This window comes from Notolabrus celidotus, chromosome 4, assembly GCF_009762535.1.
Source record: "Notolabrus celidotus isolate fNotCel1 chromosome 4, fNotCel1.pri, whole genome shotgun sequence".
Classification (NCBI taxonomy): Eukaryota; Metazoa; Chordata; class Actinopteri; order Labriformes; family Labridae; genus Notolabrus; species Notolabrus celidotus.
In genome coordinates this window covers 4,073,475-4,090,433 of record NC_048275.1, presented here as the reverse complement: position 1 = coordinate 4,090,433, position 16,959 = coordinate 4,073,475, and the positions used below count along the sequence as shown (strand labels likewise).

The following is a 16,959-nucleotide window of genomic DNA, read 5'->3' as shown; positions in this document are numbered from 1 at the left end:
TGAATCTCAAACACTGCTTATGTCTCCTTACCTCTTCTTTTATTGACAGAATAATAACAAATCTATTAGATATTTAAAATAAAAACTTGTGTCTGGAAAAATTTGAAAAAAAAAATTCCAACAGAAAAATTGTAATGAAAGCTCCATAAAGACAAAAGAACAACTCACAAAAGCTGTCAATAATATTCAACTTAGTTGATGTCGTAATATACACAAAGATGGAAAAAATTGGCATATGATATAACACAGTATAAAACAACATGAAATAACATGTTACAATAGGATATAAATTAACATTACAATATGGAAGGATAAAAAGTAATACAACCTGTTGACATGAAACATTACGATACAAAACAATGCAATGACGTACGATAAGATGCAATGACGTACCATACGATGCAATGACGCACAATACGATGCTATGACGAACGATACGATGCTATGACGTACAAAACGATGCAATGACGTACAAAACGATGCAATGACGTACGATACGATGCAATGACGTACGATACGATGCAATGACGTACGATACGATGCAATGACGCACGATATGATGCAATGACGTACGATATGATGCAATGACGCACGATACGATGCAATGACACATGATACGATGCAATGACGTACGATACGATGCAATAACGTATGATACGATGCAATGACGAACGATACGATGCTATGACGTACAAAACGATGCAATGACGAACGATACGATGCTATGACGTACAAAACGATGCAATGACGTACGATACGATGCAATGACACACGATACGATGCAATGACGTACGATACGATGCAATGACGCACGATACGATGCAATGCCACACGATACGATGCAATGACGTACGATACGATGCAATGACGTACAAAACGATGCAATGACGTACGATACGATGCAATGACGTATGATACGATGCAATGACGTACAAAACGATGCAATGACGTACGATACGATGCAATGACGCACGATATGATGCAATGACGTACGATACGATGCAATGACGTACGATATGATACTATGACGTACGATACGATGCAATGACGTACGATACGATACTATGACGTACAATACGATGCAATTACGTACTATACGATGCAATGACGTATGATACGATGCAATGACGTACAAAACGATGCTATGACGAACGATACGAAGCGACCTTTAGAGTTTCTCTGCACTCATTCCTCTGGCTGATGAATCAAGTCTTCTTTCTTTTCTTCACCTTTGTTTACCTTTTCAGTTTTTTTTAATAAGCCTCAGTCTGGACTTATTTCCGTGTATGGAGTGCGTCCTCGCCACAGAAGCTGTTTGGTTCCTGATTTTGAAAAGCAGTTTGTTTCTGGTGGGATTGTTAAACATGGAGGCAAACAGCTGAGCACAGGGAGAGAGAGGGGGCTTTATTAATGAAAGGAGGTCTCAGGAGCAGAGTGAGCCTGCTGGGCTGCTCTCCTGTAAATCATGAGGGGACTCCCATGCTGCTCTGAGCTCTGACGGAGGATAACTCACTTTTATGAGCTGCCTCCAACATGTGAGGACGCAGCAGAGGACGGGGGATGCCTGTGGATGCTGAAGAAACGCAGTGTGCTCGCGTGTGTCTGTGTCAGCGTGGCGTTCATCATGTCCGTGTGATTCTCTGTGCGTGTCTCTGATCTACTGTGTTAATGTCCGTAGGTTTGAAGGTGGAGTCTTCGGCTCTGCGGGAGTTTGTGGCGGTGGCGGACGGGCCCGGGCGTGGCGTGCTGCTGTTCCCAGAGATCTGCACGATGGAGCTGCAGCTTCTCGCCACGGGCTCCCCGGACCTGGAGGTTCTGAGTCACGTGTTTCACAGCCTGCTGGGAGCCGTGCACGCCAACCGCCGTAACGCCGCCTTGCTCTACGATCAGGTCAGACTCAACATTTTCCACTTTAAACCGCCTCAGCAGCCGGTCCCCGTCTCGCTCCTGTCCTGACCTCGTCTCGTTCTGTCATCACAGGGAGGAGTCAAAACCATCCTGTCTGGTTTTCACAACATCCTGAGCCAAACAGACCCCTCCTTCACAGGTTTGTTTTTCCTCCTGGTTTATTTTTACCTTTCTGTCTCTGTAGGATGTTATTCATGAGGGATGTCTGTGTGAAAAAAAACTGGGTACACTCAGTTTCTGCTCCTCAGATGTTTTTTTTCCTGCTGCTGACATTTCGACTGAGTCCTCAGGGTTCAAACGTCATCCTCAGTATGAATATATTCTGAAAGTCTGCACTCAGTTACTTATTTTAGCTGATAGAGTGTATATATATATATATCTCATGTTAATGCTTATTTAGTTTATCCATATGTTGACAGTGGAAAAAAATGCTATGTTCCCGACTCGGCGACCTACGTTTCTAAAACATCTCATAAAATGTGCGGCATCATAAAAACACAAAGTTTACTTTCTTTAAAACAACCTCATCTCAGTAAATCAGCAGAAAGAGACTCAATTTAACAAATGGGAAATTATTATTTGCTTTTTTGGCGCTTTAACTTCTCGTAGTACCAGACAGGGATATGAAGGGTTCTGGTCTCTGTAATATAATAATGATAATACATTTTATTTATATAGCACCTTTTAAAAACATGTTTACAAAGTGCTTTACTGAGTGCAAGACATAGCGAGTGAAAACACTAAAGTGCATGACAAAGATAAGGAGAGCTAAAATGAGTTAAAGCTGCTGTGAGGAACTTTTGTTTTGTATCGATTCTGGCGCCCCCTTGTGGACAAAGTGATACCTCTTATTTCTTGTCCTAAACATGCAAAAGTAGTGTTTTCAACTAAAGCCTCATCCTGTTGCCTTCAACAGTCACCTTTATCAGGCAATGTGATTATTTTCCATGAAAACAGTCAAATAAAGGCTGTTTCTGAAGCAAGATGTCCATCATCTGATCTGACACCTACCCCCTCAGGGTGGTTTCAGGCATTAAAACTTACAACAGAGAAGGTGTCAGTGTTGCTGCTGATGGACTTGTTTAATATTGAAGGATATAAAGAGGCATCAGTATAATTTTCAGTCTGTTTCTCAGCCATTTCAAAACTCCTCACAGGGCCTTTAAGTAAAAACAATAATAAAAACATGCAGAAATGAAAAAGTCAGTGAGTTAAGAAATAAAAGCACATTTAAAAAAGTGTGTTTTTTTGCGATCAAATTTGTATTGTTTTTAAAGATATGCAGCACAATGAAATATCAACTGTATGGGATAAGACAAGGCATATCATAAAGTAAAAGAAAGAACAAGTAAAAAATAAAATAAAAGAAGGTAAAAAAAAGTGGGTTTTTAAAAGAGATTTAAAAGAGGACAAGGATGTGGCTTTCCTGATCTCCTCCGGCAGGTCATTCCAGAGTGACGGGGCCTGACTGCAAAGGCCCGGTCGCCTCTGGTTTTTAACTTCACCCCTTGGGAGTTCCAAGAGGGACCTGCCGGAGGATCTCAGGCAGCAGTCGGGGACATACATTTTAAGGCATAGGTACTCAGGGGCCAGTCCATTTATTGTCTGTAGTCTGAGTAGTATCCACCAATCAGGTGTCAGCAGGAGAAACAGTCTGTATGGAGAGCAACAGCAGGTGTTCTAGAATTCTGACATCAAAGACAGAATTCCAGAATTCTGTCTTTGATGTCAGAATTCTAGAACAAATGGAACATTCCATGAAGAAGGTCAGAGCTAAAAAAAACATCAGTGTCTCTAATCCTCTTTCATAGACCTCCATTCAACAAACAAACATTGTAGACGTAGTTTTCTTCTCCTCTTGAGGACAGACCTGACAAAGCTTGACTTTGGACTTTTGACTAATCTGCATCATGATGTTGTTATTTCAGCAAACTGAAGACCTGTTAATTACAAGAACATCACAAGAACATCAGTTCCTGTTTCAGGTTCATACCGCTGAAGGAAGCCAGAGTGAAGACTCTGTGGAACTGTTTACAGTGAAACTGAGACTCAGCAGGAACAGATGAACAGACGCGACTCTGGGAGTTTCATAGAGGCGAAAAATCCTTAAAGTCTGAGAAAGTCTGAATTCTCAGGATTTGAAAATTAAAGAGCATAAAAATCTTATATTGACGTCTTACTTTACTATTATCTTTTATGTGGATTCCCCTGTTTACATGACAAAATTCAACATTTTAATGTACGCATTCACAAACTACGAACAAAAGAGAGAAGGAAAAGAAAACTAGAACATTTAAAGGAAACTTTGCTTCAAGATAAAAATACAGAGAATGAGTTTATTAAGTGACTCAAAGGTATGCTTTCAAACTTCATCCTGCTCGGCAAACTTTCTTCAATTTTCCTCTTTTCTGGTCCCTAGAAAGTCTTAAATGTGAATAAACAGCCATTTCTTTAGTTGCTTATCGGACTGTAAACAATGAAACACAAGTAAAGTGAAGTCCTGGCTTAAAGTTGTTTATAGGAAATCATTAGCTGAACCAGACGACAGCCAGAGACGTCAGAGACCGTCTCTTGCCTTGAGCCTGGACTGTGGTATAAATTAAGAGACCGTGCTGAATTATAGAAATAATTCTCACAGCGGTTAATTCGCTCTCCTCAGACTCTGTGTTTAGAGTTATCTGATGTGTTTGTCTGTGGTCTGTTTTCTTAACCAGAGATAATTCTTGCCTGAAGTGAAGAAGTCAGAGAAGCTCTTCTTCTGTGTTTTTTCTGCTGTGAAGTGTTTTCATAACTTCCTCTTCCTGTGTTTCAGACTGCCAGACTGTGCTGATGGAGCTGCTGGTCGCCATGGTCAGCCTGCGAATCACCGCGGAGGAGCTGGCCCTGTTGATTCGTCTCTTCCTGGAGAAGGCCCCGCCCACCGTAAATATCCCTCTGCTAGCTTTTGGTTCAGGGTGCAGACGCTGATAGCTTCTCCTCACACACTCAGTCTTACAGCAAGAGCTCATTTATTAGACATCCTTTCTGTCACACTCTCTTCTCACTTCACGCTTCTTTGAAACTCATCAACACGTAACAATCCCCCGAGCGCGCTCCAGTCTGTGTACAATTAACACCGACGTGAGCAGAGCAGATGCGATGCCACAGGTCTGTGTTTAATTGGAATCCTGCAGCAGACGGCATTAATAACCTGTCTCAGGAATGAGTTCCCATAAGGCTTAGAGGGAGGTTTATTTTTAACCATGTGAGCGTGACGACATGTGACCCGTGTTTACCGCCTGGGAAGATAAGATAGACCCCCCACTGTGTGTAACTCTGCTGCTCTGTTATAGGTTTCATTTATCAAGTTGAAGCAAGTTCACCTACGCCGTTAAGCCTCTGCTCTTTCACTGTTGATGAAATGTAACTACTTGGTCCTCTGTATGTAGAGATTCTTTATGGTTTCACTTAACTTAGGGATCCAAAAATGTTAAAAACATAGAGTTTGGAGTTTTTAAATGGATATGAAACAGACTCAATTTAATACTGATGCCTCTATATGGTGAAAAAGAAGCATCCCACACTATCTGGTACAAATTTGACTTTTCGTTTATCGTTATTTTGCTACTGCCACCGTTTTTTTCCCGATGCTAATCCCAACAAAAGACAGAAAAAGACTTTATTTGCATTTTCCACATCAACATTTCTGAATGAGGTTTAAAAGAAGGAGGATTATATTTTGCTTTAAAGAATTTACACAAAAATGTAGTGTAATCAACACTTTGTCCACAGGGGGCGCCAAATCAACACAAAAAAAAAGTTCCTAACTTGAGCTTTAATATTTGGGATCCAAAAATAACTTGATTTGATTTGATGTCTTTATTTCAAACATGTAAAAGTAAAAATACAAAAAGAAACATACAAGAAGAAAAGAAGAAATAGTTATACAAAAGAAACAAAATCAATATTAGCAAGCAGTGAAACATTTTACTTTACATGTGCGAAAAGGAGTAGGAAGAAGTTAAAACTTATCTAATCCTCCCCCTTCATTTACTGTTATCTGTCATTATACTGCTGCAATCCCACAAGTCAAATCTTCATATTTACACCGACAAACAAAAGTAAACCCCTCGTGATTCTCAACACTTGTCTTCCTCCTTGTACCCCATGAAAATCATTTCTTTACCTCTTCTTGAACTGAATTATGTTCTGACATTGCTGTAGCTCCATATTGAGTCTGTTCCACAGTTTTACTCCACAGACTAAAATACAAAAACTTCTCCTTGTGGTCCAAACACTCACCATCTTTAATCTTAACATCCCTCTTAAGTTATAACTCTTTCAAAGAATGAAAACTTAAAGCTCCTGTGAGGAGTTTTAAAACTGGTCATGAAACTGACTAGAATCCACACTGTTGCCCAGACGTCCGTGTTTTCCAACATTTTTACTCAAGACTTGTATTTAAGAAAAGCTCGGCTCCATCAAAGGTCCACGTAAAGAATAAAAATTAATGCATCAGTGTCAAAAATACACATGAAGTTCAGTAAACGTGATATATTCAAGTGAAAGGAAAAAAAAATCTGCCAGAAAACGCTGTTATTGAACACAGGCTTCTATTTGAGGCAGGCCTTTATTTGTCAGAACACACACTCACACCCTGATTTGAATTGGGATAGGCCTTTATTAGAAGTTTTACAGTAACTGTTATTCAGCAAAGATGTTCTGATTGGTGAAACCTCCCACTGCACCTTCAAGGACCAATCACAGAGTGACAGAAAACACAGGCTTCTATTTGAGGCAGGCCTTTATTTGGAAAAAAAAAACGCTGTGATTATTTTAATTACCTGGTTGGAATCATCTCCTCTGCAGTTTCACAGTAAGTAGTGAGAGATGATTTCAAGCAGATGATTCCTTTTTTCATACTCACATCTCCAGTCACCTGCTTCGTCCACTAGGGGCGCCAAAACCCCAATAATGACAGAAAGTTGCGCACAGTTCCTTTAATTAGTGATCTAAAAATAACCATCCAAAACGCAGACGACCATCTGTCTGATTTATTCTCACTTCATTACCTGCCAGGTGATTCTCCTGAAAGGAATCCTTCAAATCGTCGAAGCCAACATGGACATGGAGCCTCTTCACTTCCTCACCTTTCCCATAATCCTCGGCGCCTCGACGCCAGGAGGGTCGTCCGCCGGTTCCCGACAGAACGGAGCGGCGGGAGGGAAGAGCGTGGGTTTGCTCTGGAAAGGTAAACTGTCTCCCGGTCGCAGGGAGGGCGACGCCGACCACAGGCCGAGCCACATCCGCTCCTCTCCCTGGCACATCTCTCCCCTCCACCTGCCTCTGGTGGGGCAGAACTGCTGGCCCCACATGGCGAGCGGATTCAGCGCCTCCATGTGGCTGAGGGTGACGGAGCAGGAGGAGAAAGACACGGATAGAGACGAGGGTGAGAGTCAGACCCTTTACTTAGACCTGTTCGGTCCTTAAAACTGAAAGTGATCCGTTTTGTGATCTTTGTTTTTTCCAGAGGAGGGTAACGTCCCTGCAGCGGAGTCCCGTCACAGCTCCTCTCAGGCGGGGGTGAGATCATCAGAGGAGGGACTCGTTCACATCCTGTCCATGGGCTCCAAGGCGCTGATGCTGCAGGTGTGGGCGGACTTCTCCTCAGGCTCTCTCACATTCAGGTGAGCTCACACACGCACACTCCACAGCTTCATACACCTCAGTGAATCACCTTAAACTGCTGGAGCTGGAAGAACTGAAACCTCCTCTCCTGCAGGATCTGCATCGATCCAAACGACGAGATCAAAGCGGGACTTCTGGCTCAGGCTGAGTCCGGAGAGGAGCTCCTCGTAGCGGGGCAGTGGCAGCACCTGGGCCTCACCTACACCCAGCAGCCGGAGGGCAAGAAGAACATCCACGGCCGGGTGGTGGTCTGGGTGTGCGGCATCAGGTGAGTGTCAGACAGCTCTGTTTGAGCAGACCAGGACACCTGAAGACCTGTAGCATGCTTTTTAAATCATCCCAGGGTGGGAGTCGCTGGGAGACTCAGGATGAGATACACAAGACCTGATACTAGTCCCACGATACTAATGACATCATGACACAGCTATAATCAATATATGGCAAAAGAATGATGTAAAGATATATCAGGATATCGAACAAAGAATAAAAACTGTTCATTACAATGTTCATGTTCTTAGTCTTTAAATTCAATTTAGAGCTGTTTTTAAGTGAACCTTTGTGACTGTACCTCTAACAGGTCGTCATATTCACCGTGACGTCAGTAACTACAGCCGAGTCAGAATCCATTCCTCTGTAGTCTTCAGTGAAACTACTGCCATGTGAGCTCCTCTGTGAGTCTCAAACATCGTGCTCGTTTATAACACTAAAGAGCATTTCCCTCTCGTTTATAACGAGCAGTAACGATCACGAAGGACTCCGGGTCATGATAAGTCCATCATCACAGGTGAGTGAGACTCATGCTGTTTTATAAACCGCCTACTATACCAGCAGTACGTACTGATTTGGCCAGAACTCAGTATGTAGTAGGGGTGAGCCCAAATAGTCGAATATTGGACGATTGGTTCTTTTTTTTTTTTTAAACTTTGTTTATTGATTTTCACATAGAAAAACGATTACATCCAAAATTCAAAGTTTACACATTTTCCTTTTTTCTTTGAACAAAAAAAAACACACAAATGACATACTAAATACAAAACAACAAATAACCCCCCACCCCGACACATACTCCCTCCAGACTAACTAGATAGAATTCCAAAAATGGAAAACATAAGATAAAAAGCAAATGTAACAAAAATAAACCGATGAAAGCAATAATCTGAACATAGTAAGACACACCATGTTGATGCTCAGTCTAAAGACACACAGCAAGCCGAGCTCTCAACATAAGACAAGAAAGGGTCCCAGATCTTTTTAAAGATGTGAGCCCTGCCACCAAGGGTCAGCCTAATCTTTTCAAGTTTGAGAAAATAGAGTATACTCTTAATCCAGCTTGAATGGGTAGGTGGGGCAGAGGATTTCCAATTTAACAATATCAGCCTTCTGGCCAGCAAAGTTGTGAAAGCTAACATGTCCTTTTTGGCTGGAGAAAGAGCAGACAGAGGAGGAGACACACCAAACAAAACAGTACAAGCATTAGGGACCAGTTTTACTCCAGTTGCAATAGACAATGTTCCAAATACCCCAGACCTGGACGATTGGTTCTAACGAGTCTTAGTCGACTGCCAATCTCATAGTCGAATATTTGCATATGAAACGTGGATCATTCCATTTAAACCATGGGGGTGCTCAATGTCTAATTTTACATTATTTTCCTGTTTCCCGTAAAAACAGTGTCTCAAATATCCTATAGTCATATAAATATAGACTTATTTAATGTAATTCTGAGAACAGCTCTTGAAGTGTTAAATCTCCTTAAAGTGGTAATTAAATCTCCCCTGGTAATTAAAGGTGGACTCTCCCATTTAGCGGGACCTGTGGAGCAGACGTACCTCAGCTGGCCTTTAAATCTTTCTACGTTCATGGCAGCTCAAAATGTCAGGAAATAAAACTTCAGATGATCCTAAAAACTAGTGATGAAGATGAGGAGCAGCTTCATGAAGAGGGCTGTGAGATCAAGGATTACCGGACCACACAAAAACTGTACGGGGCCAAAAGAACCAGGAGGGATACCCAAAGCTGTCTGAAGCCTCAAAAACAATCCACAGCATCCCATCCACCTCCACACCATCAGAGAGGATATTCTCAAAGACAGGATTTACATTTTCCCACAATGCACAGCATGTGATTTCTATTCTCCTCCTTTTGCAACGGGGGGAACTCAGTTTTTAGGTGCTGTGAAAATTATTAAAGTCCACATAAACTACTTCTTAACTTTTAAAATCATAAGTGATGCTAAAGAAGCAGCTTCTCTATCAGCTTGATCGTTGTTTACTCCCACTTTCTGAAACTGGAAATCAATTGACGCCTGGCCCAGCATCCTGCAGACCAGATCCAAAAGAACAGTCATACTACAGACTCCCTTCAAACGCAGTATCTAGTACTGCCTACTACATTGGAAGGTAGTTTGTAAGATAAGATAAGATAAGATACTCCTTTATTCATCCCACAACGGGGAAATTCACGAGCAGGTTTCGAAAACAGCCTCCCTCTGCAGACTCGAGTGCGTCCTCCATCTTTCCTCTCGTCTCAGCCGGTCTCAGACCTGAAACAGCTTCTTCTCTTTCTAGCTGATTTTCTCCGCTGTCAGACATCCAGCTTTCTTCTTCTTCTGCTGTTAATAAACTTCTGTTCACGTTCCCTTCATTAGTGCAAACGCATGGAGTCATTAAGTAGTGACCCAGTGAAGGTATCTCGCGCCGCCTTTATCTAATTATGATATCGATATTCAGCTCCCTCATATCCACACTTTATCACACAGGTCAGGACCAGAACCCTCGTACTGACTCGTCACAGTTTCGGGTCATTCCTGTTCATTTTGGAGCGATGGCACCTCTGCAAACTTCCTCTCTCAGGGAAAACTGCATGAAGGATGAAACCGCTGCTTAAAATATGAGCAGAGTACCCAGAAATAAGCCAACTTTGACCTTTGACCTTTGACCTTATTCTTTGGATAAAATGCAAAGAAAACAAAGGACCCCACTCTGGACCGAGGCGTAGAAGTGAAAGAGGAATTCCCTCTTTGCTTTTCTTGCATTTTCACAAACAGAATAAAGGATTCACAAATAGGAAACTGTGCTTTAAATAGTCTGCAGACTCTCTGGAAGAAGAGAGTCTAGGTGGAGTGGTTCTGAAGCTGCAAATCAGATGTTACTATCAGCGTGATCGTCAGTGTGAGCTCCTGCAGAAAACACCGGTAGCAGCACAGTCCCCATGAAGACAGCTTCATTAAACTTCTCTTATCTTCCCTCTGTTCCAGGAAATGTGAAGTGTCTCTGGATTACACCTTACCCAGAAAGTCCAGCTTATCATCCGACAGCAACAAAACCTTCTGCATGCTGGGTCACTGCACGCCGTCCTGCGGGGAGACGCTGAAGCACGGCGGACGCTGGAGCATGGGCACCGTGCTTCTGTTTAACGGTGAGACTCCTGCATCTCTTACTTGGCGCGCTGCAGATTGTCTGAGTTCTTCTCTTGTTGCCTCTAATTGGCCGTTAACAGCTCAACTCTGGGCGACTGATGTCTTCGTTCGTGCTACGCCATCGGCACAAAAACAAGAACTAAAACTCAAGGTTTCAGATTTCACAGCGTATGATTTGATCTCCTTCTGCCTCCGTATTTCAGGATCCAGAGTCGGCCCAGAGGAGGCTCTCTACCTCTACACCAGCGGGCCCGACCTCACCTCCATCATGCCCTGCAAGTACGGCAAGCCGGGTGGGACGTTCTCCAAGTTCGTGACCGAGGAAGGCCTGAAGTGCGAGCACGTCCGAGAGCTGCTGATGAAGAGCAACGACGTGGACACGACGGCTCTGGTTGTAAGTTTTACTGCATTTCTGTTTCATCTCTTAGATCTGTCCGTCTAACACGCTGATTTATTCACCGTTTATTTATGTTGGTGCGTCGCAGGAAGTCATCGCTTCTCTGCAAAAACAGTGACAGTCAGACTTCCTCTGTTTCAGGGAGACTGAAAGTAGTTATGGTCTCATTACATGCTGATGGGATTCTATATTATCGCTCTGCTGATAGGAAAAGAAAAGCAGGAATGGGACGAATGATAGATCATTTATTCTATTCTACCCCTTTATACCTTTCTTTACACTCAGAGCTGGCTAGTGTTTAGTTTGAACTCCTTCATCGAGGGAAGTGAGCTCCCTGAAACTCCTCAATCAGTCAGATCTTCATTTATTTGGATTTCTAACATTTAGATCAAAATCAAATGTATCTAATCAATCAATCAATCTTTATTTGTACAGCGCCAAAACACAACAAACATTATCTCAAGACGCTTTTACAAACAGAGGAGGTCTAGACCACTCTATGTCAAATTATGAACAGAGACCCAACACTAAGACTCAGTCTGACCCCACCTTAATCCACCATGAGCATTGCACCCCTGCAGACTTTCTACACTCTGCAGGGTGTCCAGAGTTTAAAACATTGATCCTGTTTCCCGTGTGTGTGTTCGTAGGAGAGTTTAGCCGTGGTCTACGCTCCCAGCAGCCCCAGAGTCTACACCATCTACGAGCCCGTGATCCGACTGAAGGGTCAGGCCAAGACGGTGGTCACCCAGCGTCCGTTCAGCTCCAAAGAGGTGCAGAGCGTTTCCCTGGAGCCCAACGCTCTCAGGTCCCTGCTCCCGACCGAAACACAAGGCCTGCAGAGCGTCCTGCACAAGATCGGAGGGACGGGGAACTTCGTCTTCCTCTTCGCTCAGGTATGATGCTCCCTCCGTTCATGAGGCTCTGCTCCTCAAAAAGAAACCCATCCTGATATTCACACTCCCTCCAGTTTGATACGAGGCTCATGTGGAAACCAAATCACTGTGGGACGGTGTGAAATGAAGTTCTAGGAACAAGCAACACCTTCCTCAGCTCTCAGCCCTGCATTACTCACATCTCTCTTTCTCCTCTTCCTCTCTCTCTCCTCTCGGGGTCGGCGTGTTCAGACGGTGGAGCTGAGCGACTGTGAGAAGACGCAGGCTCTGGCCCTGCGCGTTCTGCTGTCTCTGTGCAAGTTCAACCAGCACCGCATCCACGAGATGGACTGCTACCACGTCTACTCCATGATCCACCAGGTCCTCATCAAGACCAAGTGCATCGTGGGATATCACATGCTGAAAGTGAGTCACACCTCGCTGTAAAACTCTCACCTGATCTGACCCGACGCTCCGCCGCAGTTACTCCACCCTCCAGCTGTGTGTGTAATTGAGCCGTGTGCTGAAACACGGAGCTCCTGCAGCGTCACACTGATCACCTCTGATCACCTGTGTCACCGCGGGCGCCGGGAAACTGCACGACAAAGCACAAAGCTGCAGGATGAGTGATTTCAAACAATCATTATTAGTCCCGTATGACAGAGGAACATGCTGCAGAGCTCTTCTTAAGTTTCCTCTTTTACTCTCCATGATGCTGCAGAAACTAATCTTTGATATCTCTGAAGAAAAAGGCGAGGTAAACATTTAGAGACAACTCAAGGTGCTTCACACAGGACGCTGAAAGCTAAAGCAGTCTACAGAAGACAGTTCTAAACTTTACACTGCAGTGATAGATTAATAAGTTAGTTATTGAAATAATCAAATATCTTAAAGCTAGGGTTGGTAGTCTCGGAAAACCAGCATGAATTTGAATGTAGCATTTCCTCATGACTCCGTCTAACCCCACCCCTCCTCCCTCGGCGCTCCTCCAAAACGACGCCCCCCCCCCCCCCCCCCCCCCCCCCCCGCTCACATGCACGAGCGCCGCTGATTCTCAACCATATGATGGTGACTGATTCAAAACCGGTCCTCACCAAAACATTCTCATAGTGAAAGTTAAAAACACAAACAAACATGGCTGCTGTTAGTACTCACAACTGTCATGCTAGCATTATCCAGTTGTACTGGTGACACGATATCAGGGGAGAAGTTATAACACATATATAACACTGTAACAGCTCTACTGTTTGTTAAACGTGTTCAGTGTAGATGTTCTTAATTCCTACAGTGTTGACGGTCAGTGAAGGCATCAGGAGAGGTGTAGAGTGTGTGAGCGGGAGAGAGGAGAGACAAGAGGAGAAGTTCTTCATTCATTCAAACATTGATTGTTGTTTTGTTGGTTGGCGTGATCACGGCCGACAGTGACCGGTTATTAAAGATCAACGTGTTCACGAATCGGCTCGTCATCACTACAGCGTCCGGACGGACGCTACGATAAATATATATTTTCTGTAGGACTTACTGAACGTCATTAATTATTCTGCTTGTTGGTGAGAGCTTTTTAGACTCTGATCCGGACTACAGTCCTGAGCAAAGCACCTCATCAGGTCAGAGGGGACAGGCCCGAGGACGAGCGAGAGGGGCAGTCAGTAGAGTCAGGGGAAGTAGAGGCAGGAGACGGGGACTCGGAGGAGTGCACGCCGGGGAAATGTACGCGCAGGAGGAGGGCAGAACGGCTGGACGGGATTTGATTGGTTTAAAATTTGGGGAGCCAAAAAACGGTGATTGGTTGGTGTTTTCCCAGGTTTACTCCGGCTGTAGATAGCAGCTTTTCTTCACTCTTTTTTAAGAACACATCATGTATTGATTACCATCAGGACATAAAGATCATTTTAACCAGTATGACAAAAAGTATATCTAAATCTGATTACCAACCCCAGCTTTAAGGTGAGATTTTCTTGAGCTGACATGTGGAGTCACAGGAGACGGTGAGACCAAAAATAACATCTTTAAAATGCTTACAATCAGAGGTTATCTTACTGTCGTCCTCAGAGCCTCAGAGATCACCACAGAGGATACATATGTTTGTTTTTAACAGAGACAGATCGACTAATAACTACAGCTCATTTTCATTCTGATGGTTTTATGTTTCTATATTTACCACAATCGCTTCATTTGGACGTGTGATCACATTTTAATTTGTGTTTCAATATGTTTATTAAGAAAACAAGATCTCCACAAAGCATCCACATCGACATTCATTTTTCATATAACAGTGTAAATCAAAGGCCTGATCTTCACAGACTACATCATCACTAATTCAGATTATTCATTCCTTATCATCGGGCAAAACAGTCTTCATCATAGAGTTAACAGTAGAACAATAACTATCTCAGGAGTGCTTCCTGACAGTGAACAAAAAGTCGATCATTTCAGTTCTGCAAAAAGGAGATCAGTGGGGGCCAAACTTCTCAAGTCTGTTTTTAAGAACAAATCTAACTCTCTCTAAATGAAGTGTGTCCGTCCGTTAACCACAGTTTGAGGGTAGCTGCTTCTTTCTTCTTCCAAAATAGGAGGATCAGTTTCTTAGCAGTAAGCAGCCCATAAGATAAAAGACATGGTTTAGAGACTTGGAGGTTCCTGAGCCCCTCTGAAACCCGAAGATGATCAATATGAGATCAGGTTTAATCTCAAACCCCAGAACTTGTGAAAGAAAATGAAAGATACCAATCCAGAAACTCTGCAAGCTGGGACACATTTAATTTAATCCTAACACTTCGACAACAAATGTATTTAAAATGTGTCAAAAACAACCCGACATGTTTATTCTGTGTTTCTGTCCTCAGTTTGTTTCTTCTTCTACAAAGATAAATCAGAAAAGAGAGGTCACCTCTCAGCCGTCTGACTGATCTGTGGAGTAAATTTACTTCCTTGTTTGACTGTAACAGAGCTCACCGGTCAGACAGACTAATAATGTGACTAACTGTGTCTAAGGCTTCCAGCTTCTGTCTTGTCTCGGTTCAGAGACCTGAAGGACCGTTAGATTTATACCCTCTGCAGAGAGGCCGGTCACAAACGACGGACTGATCAATACGGACCGGGCCGCTCGCTGTAAACGGCTTTGGTTTTGACGGACTGATAAGCACTCCAAAGGGATTACAGGACACTCCATCGATTCCTTCATGTCTCTGGTTCTGCACTGTAAGGTTCTTTCCTAGATAGATAGCATTTATCAGAACCGTGACAACACCCGCTGCCTCTTTGAGCCTCAAGTTTGGCACAGTGGCTGGTAGGTTGAGAGAGTGGAGCTGGAGAGGAGTGAGGGGATAGATAATGCTCAGATATCAAAGTTACAAAGTCTGTCCTCGTGGAAAATGCATCAGCTGGGGAAGAAGTTTGTTTAAACATCAAGTTTCTCACTAAATGAGATTGTTATTTCAATCAGGAGAGACACAAGTAGAAGATTAAAGGTTATTTATTACAACTTAATGAATAATGAAACTTTACATGGCGTAAGGACTCTATGGGGATCATTTTGTGAGTGTAGGATGTGTGAATTTGGCAGCAGAAGAAATCCCCCTAGAGTCCAGACTCTGGTGGTGGTGGTTGATGAATTCTAGGAATTGAGAGAGAGAGACACATTTAAAAAGACAGCAGAAAGTTGATAGGCTGACGGTAAGGGCGTGCCACTGAGCTATTGGATGACAGCCGCCGCTGATTAACCAATGACAGCTCCGGAGCGTGCAGCTGGAAGCGGGTGAGCTATTGAACGAGGGAGAGGAGAGTTAAACAACTGCTGTGATTGCTTTAAAGTCTTCCTGTCTGAACTTTCGCTAGAGCTACATTTAACTGGCAGGCAGCTAGCAGCTCCCACCTGTCACTCAAAGAGGCCACGCCCCTAATCCTACCTCCCTTTAACCCTTAACCTGCTGTAAACAGGTGAGTTGTTTATAAATTCAGCCGTACAGTTGTCATGAAGAGAGAAATGAGCTATAGAGACCCAAACTGTTTTTGTACCAGGCTGTAAACATGTTTATTTCTGCTGTAACATTTTAACATGGGGCTCTATGGGGACTGACTCACTGCAGGAGACACACTCTAGTGGACACTGGAGGAACTGCAGGTTTCGTGTATCAGCTCTGGAGTTTCAGCTCCATCTGATGTGAGTGACCAGAACTTTATTCCTGATGTGGTTCTGTCTCTTCAGACTCTATTGGACGGATGTTGCAGCGGATCGATCCTCCTCCTCGGAGACGATGGACAGTTCCGTTTGGACACAGAGTCCATCGCTGTGGTCCAGGATACCAGGCTGCTCTCAGACGTCCTGCTGGACTGGAAGATCTGGGCCAAGGCGGAGGTAAACACAAATACACAGCAGCATTAATATAACTTAAGTGGACAGGAGATAGATACATGAAGGACAAGGGTTTGATAAGTTCAGCTTCTCTTCATTCAACATCGATTAGAGACGTTCAGTTTCTCCTCGGGTCTTCAGGTTCTTCAGTTCAGAGACGAAGCAAAAGAAAAGAGTATCATTACTAAAGAGCTCCTTTCTAGTTTCTACCAAGGTCTGTCGATTCATTTACATTCATTTCTGAAGAACGAGTGAGAGCGCGCTCGAATCATCATTTAATGATGAGGCGGTAATAAATTCATACACCTCAGGAGCAACTCTCATTAGTTTCATTTCATTT

General features: G+C 43.4%; 1 protein-coding gene across 4 annotated transcripts in view; it reads left to right on the top strand.

Moving 5' to 3' along the window:
- lyst (lysosomal trafficking regulator) overlaps positions 1-16,959 on the top strand; it is a 101,367-nt gene that overhangs the window by 54,288 nt on the left and 30,120 nt on the right. For all 4 annotated transcript variants that reach the window (XM_034681365.1, XM_034681364.1, XM_034681362.1 and 1 more), the window contains 11 exons: positions 1,679-1,890; positions 1,981-2,047; positions 4,721-4,830; positions 6,967-7,336; positions 7,418-7,574; positions 7,670-7,843; positions 10,832-10,992; positions 11,197-11,387; positions 12,041-12,286; positions 12,518-12,691; positions 16,473-16,622. In XM_034681365.1, coding sequence (XP_034537256.1) covers positions 1,679-1,890; positions 1,981-2,047; positions 4,721-4,830; positions 6,967-7,336; positions 7,418-7,574; positions 7,670-7,843; positions 10,832-10,992; positions 11,197-11,387; positions 12,041-12,286; positions 12,518-12,691; positions 16,473-16,622 — 2,012 coding nt within the window. The remainder of the gene's footprint in view (positions 1-1,678; positions 1,891-1,980; positions 2,048-4,720; positions 4,831-6,966; positions 7,337-7,417; positions 7,575-7,669; positions 7,844-10,831; positions 10,993-11,196; positions 11,388-12,040; positions 12,287-12,517; positions 12,692-16,472; positions 16,623-16,959) is intronic.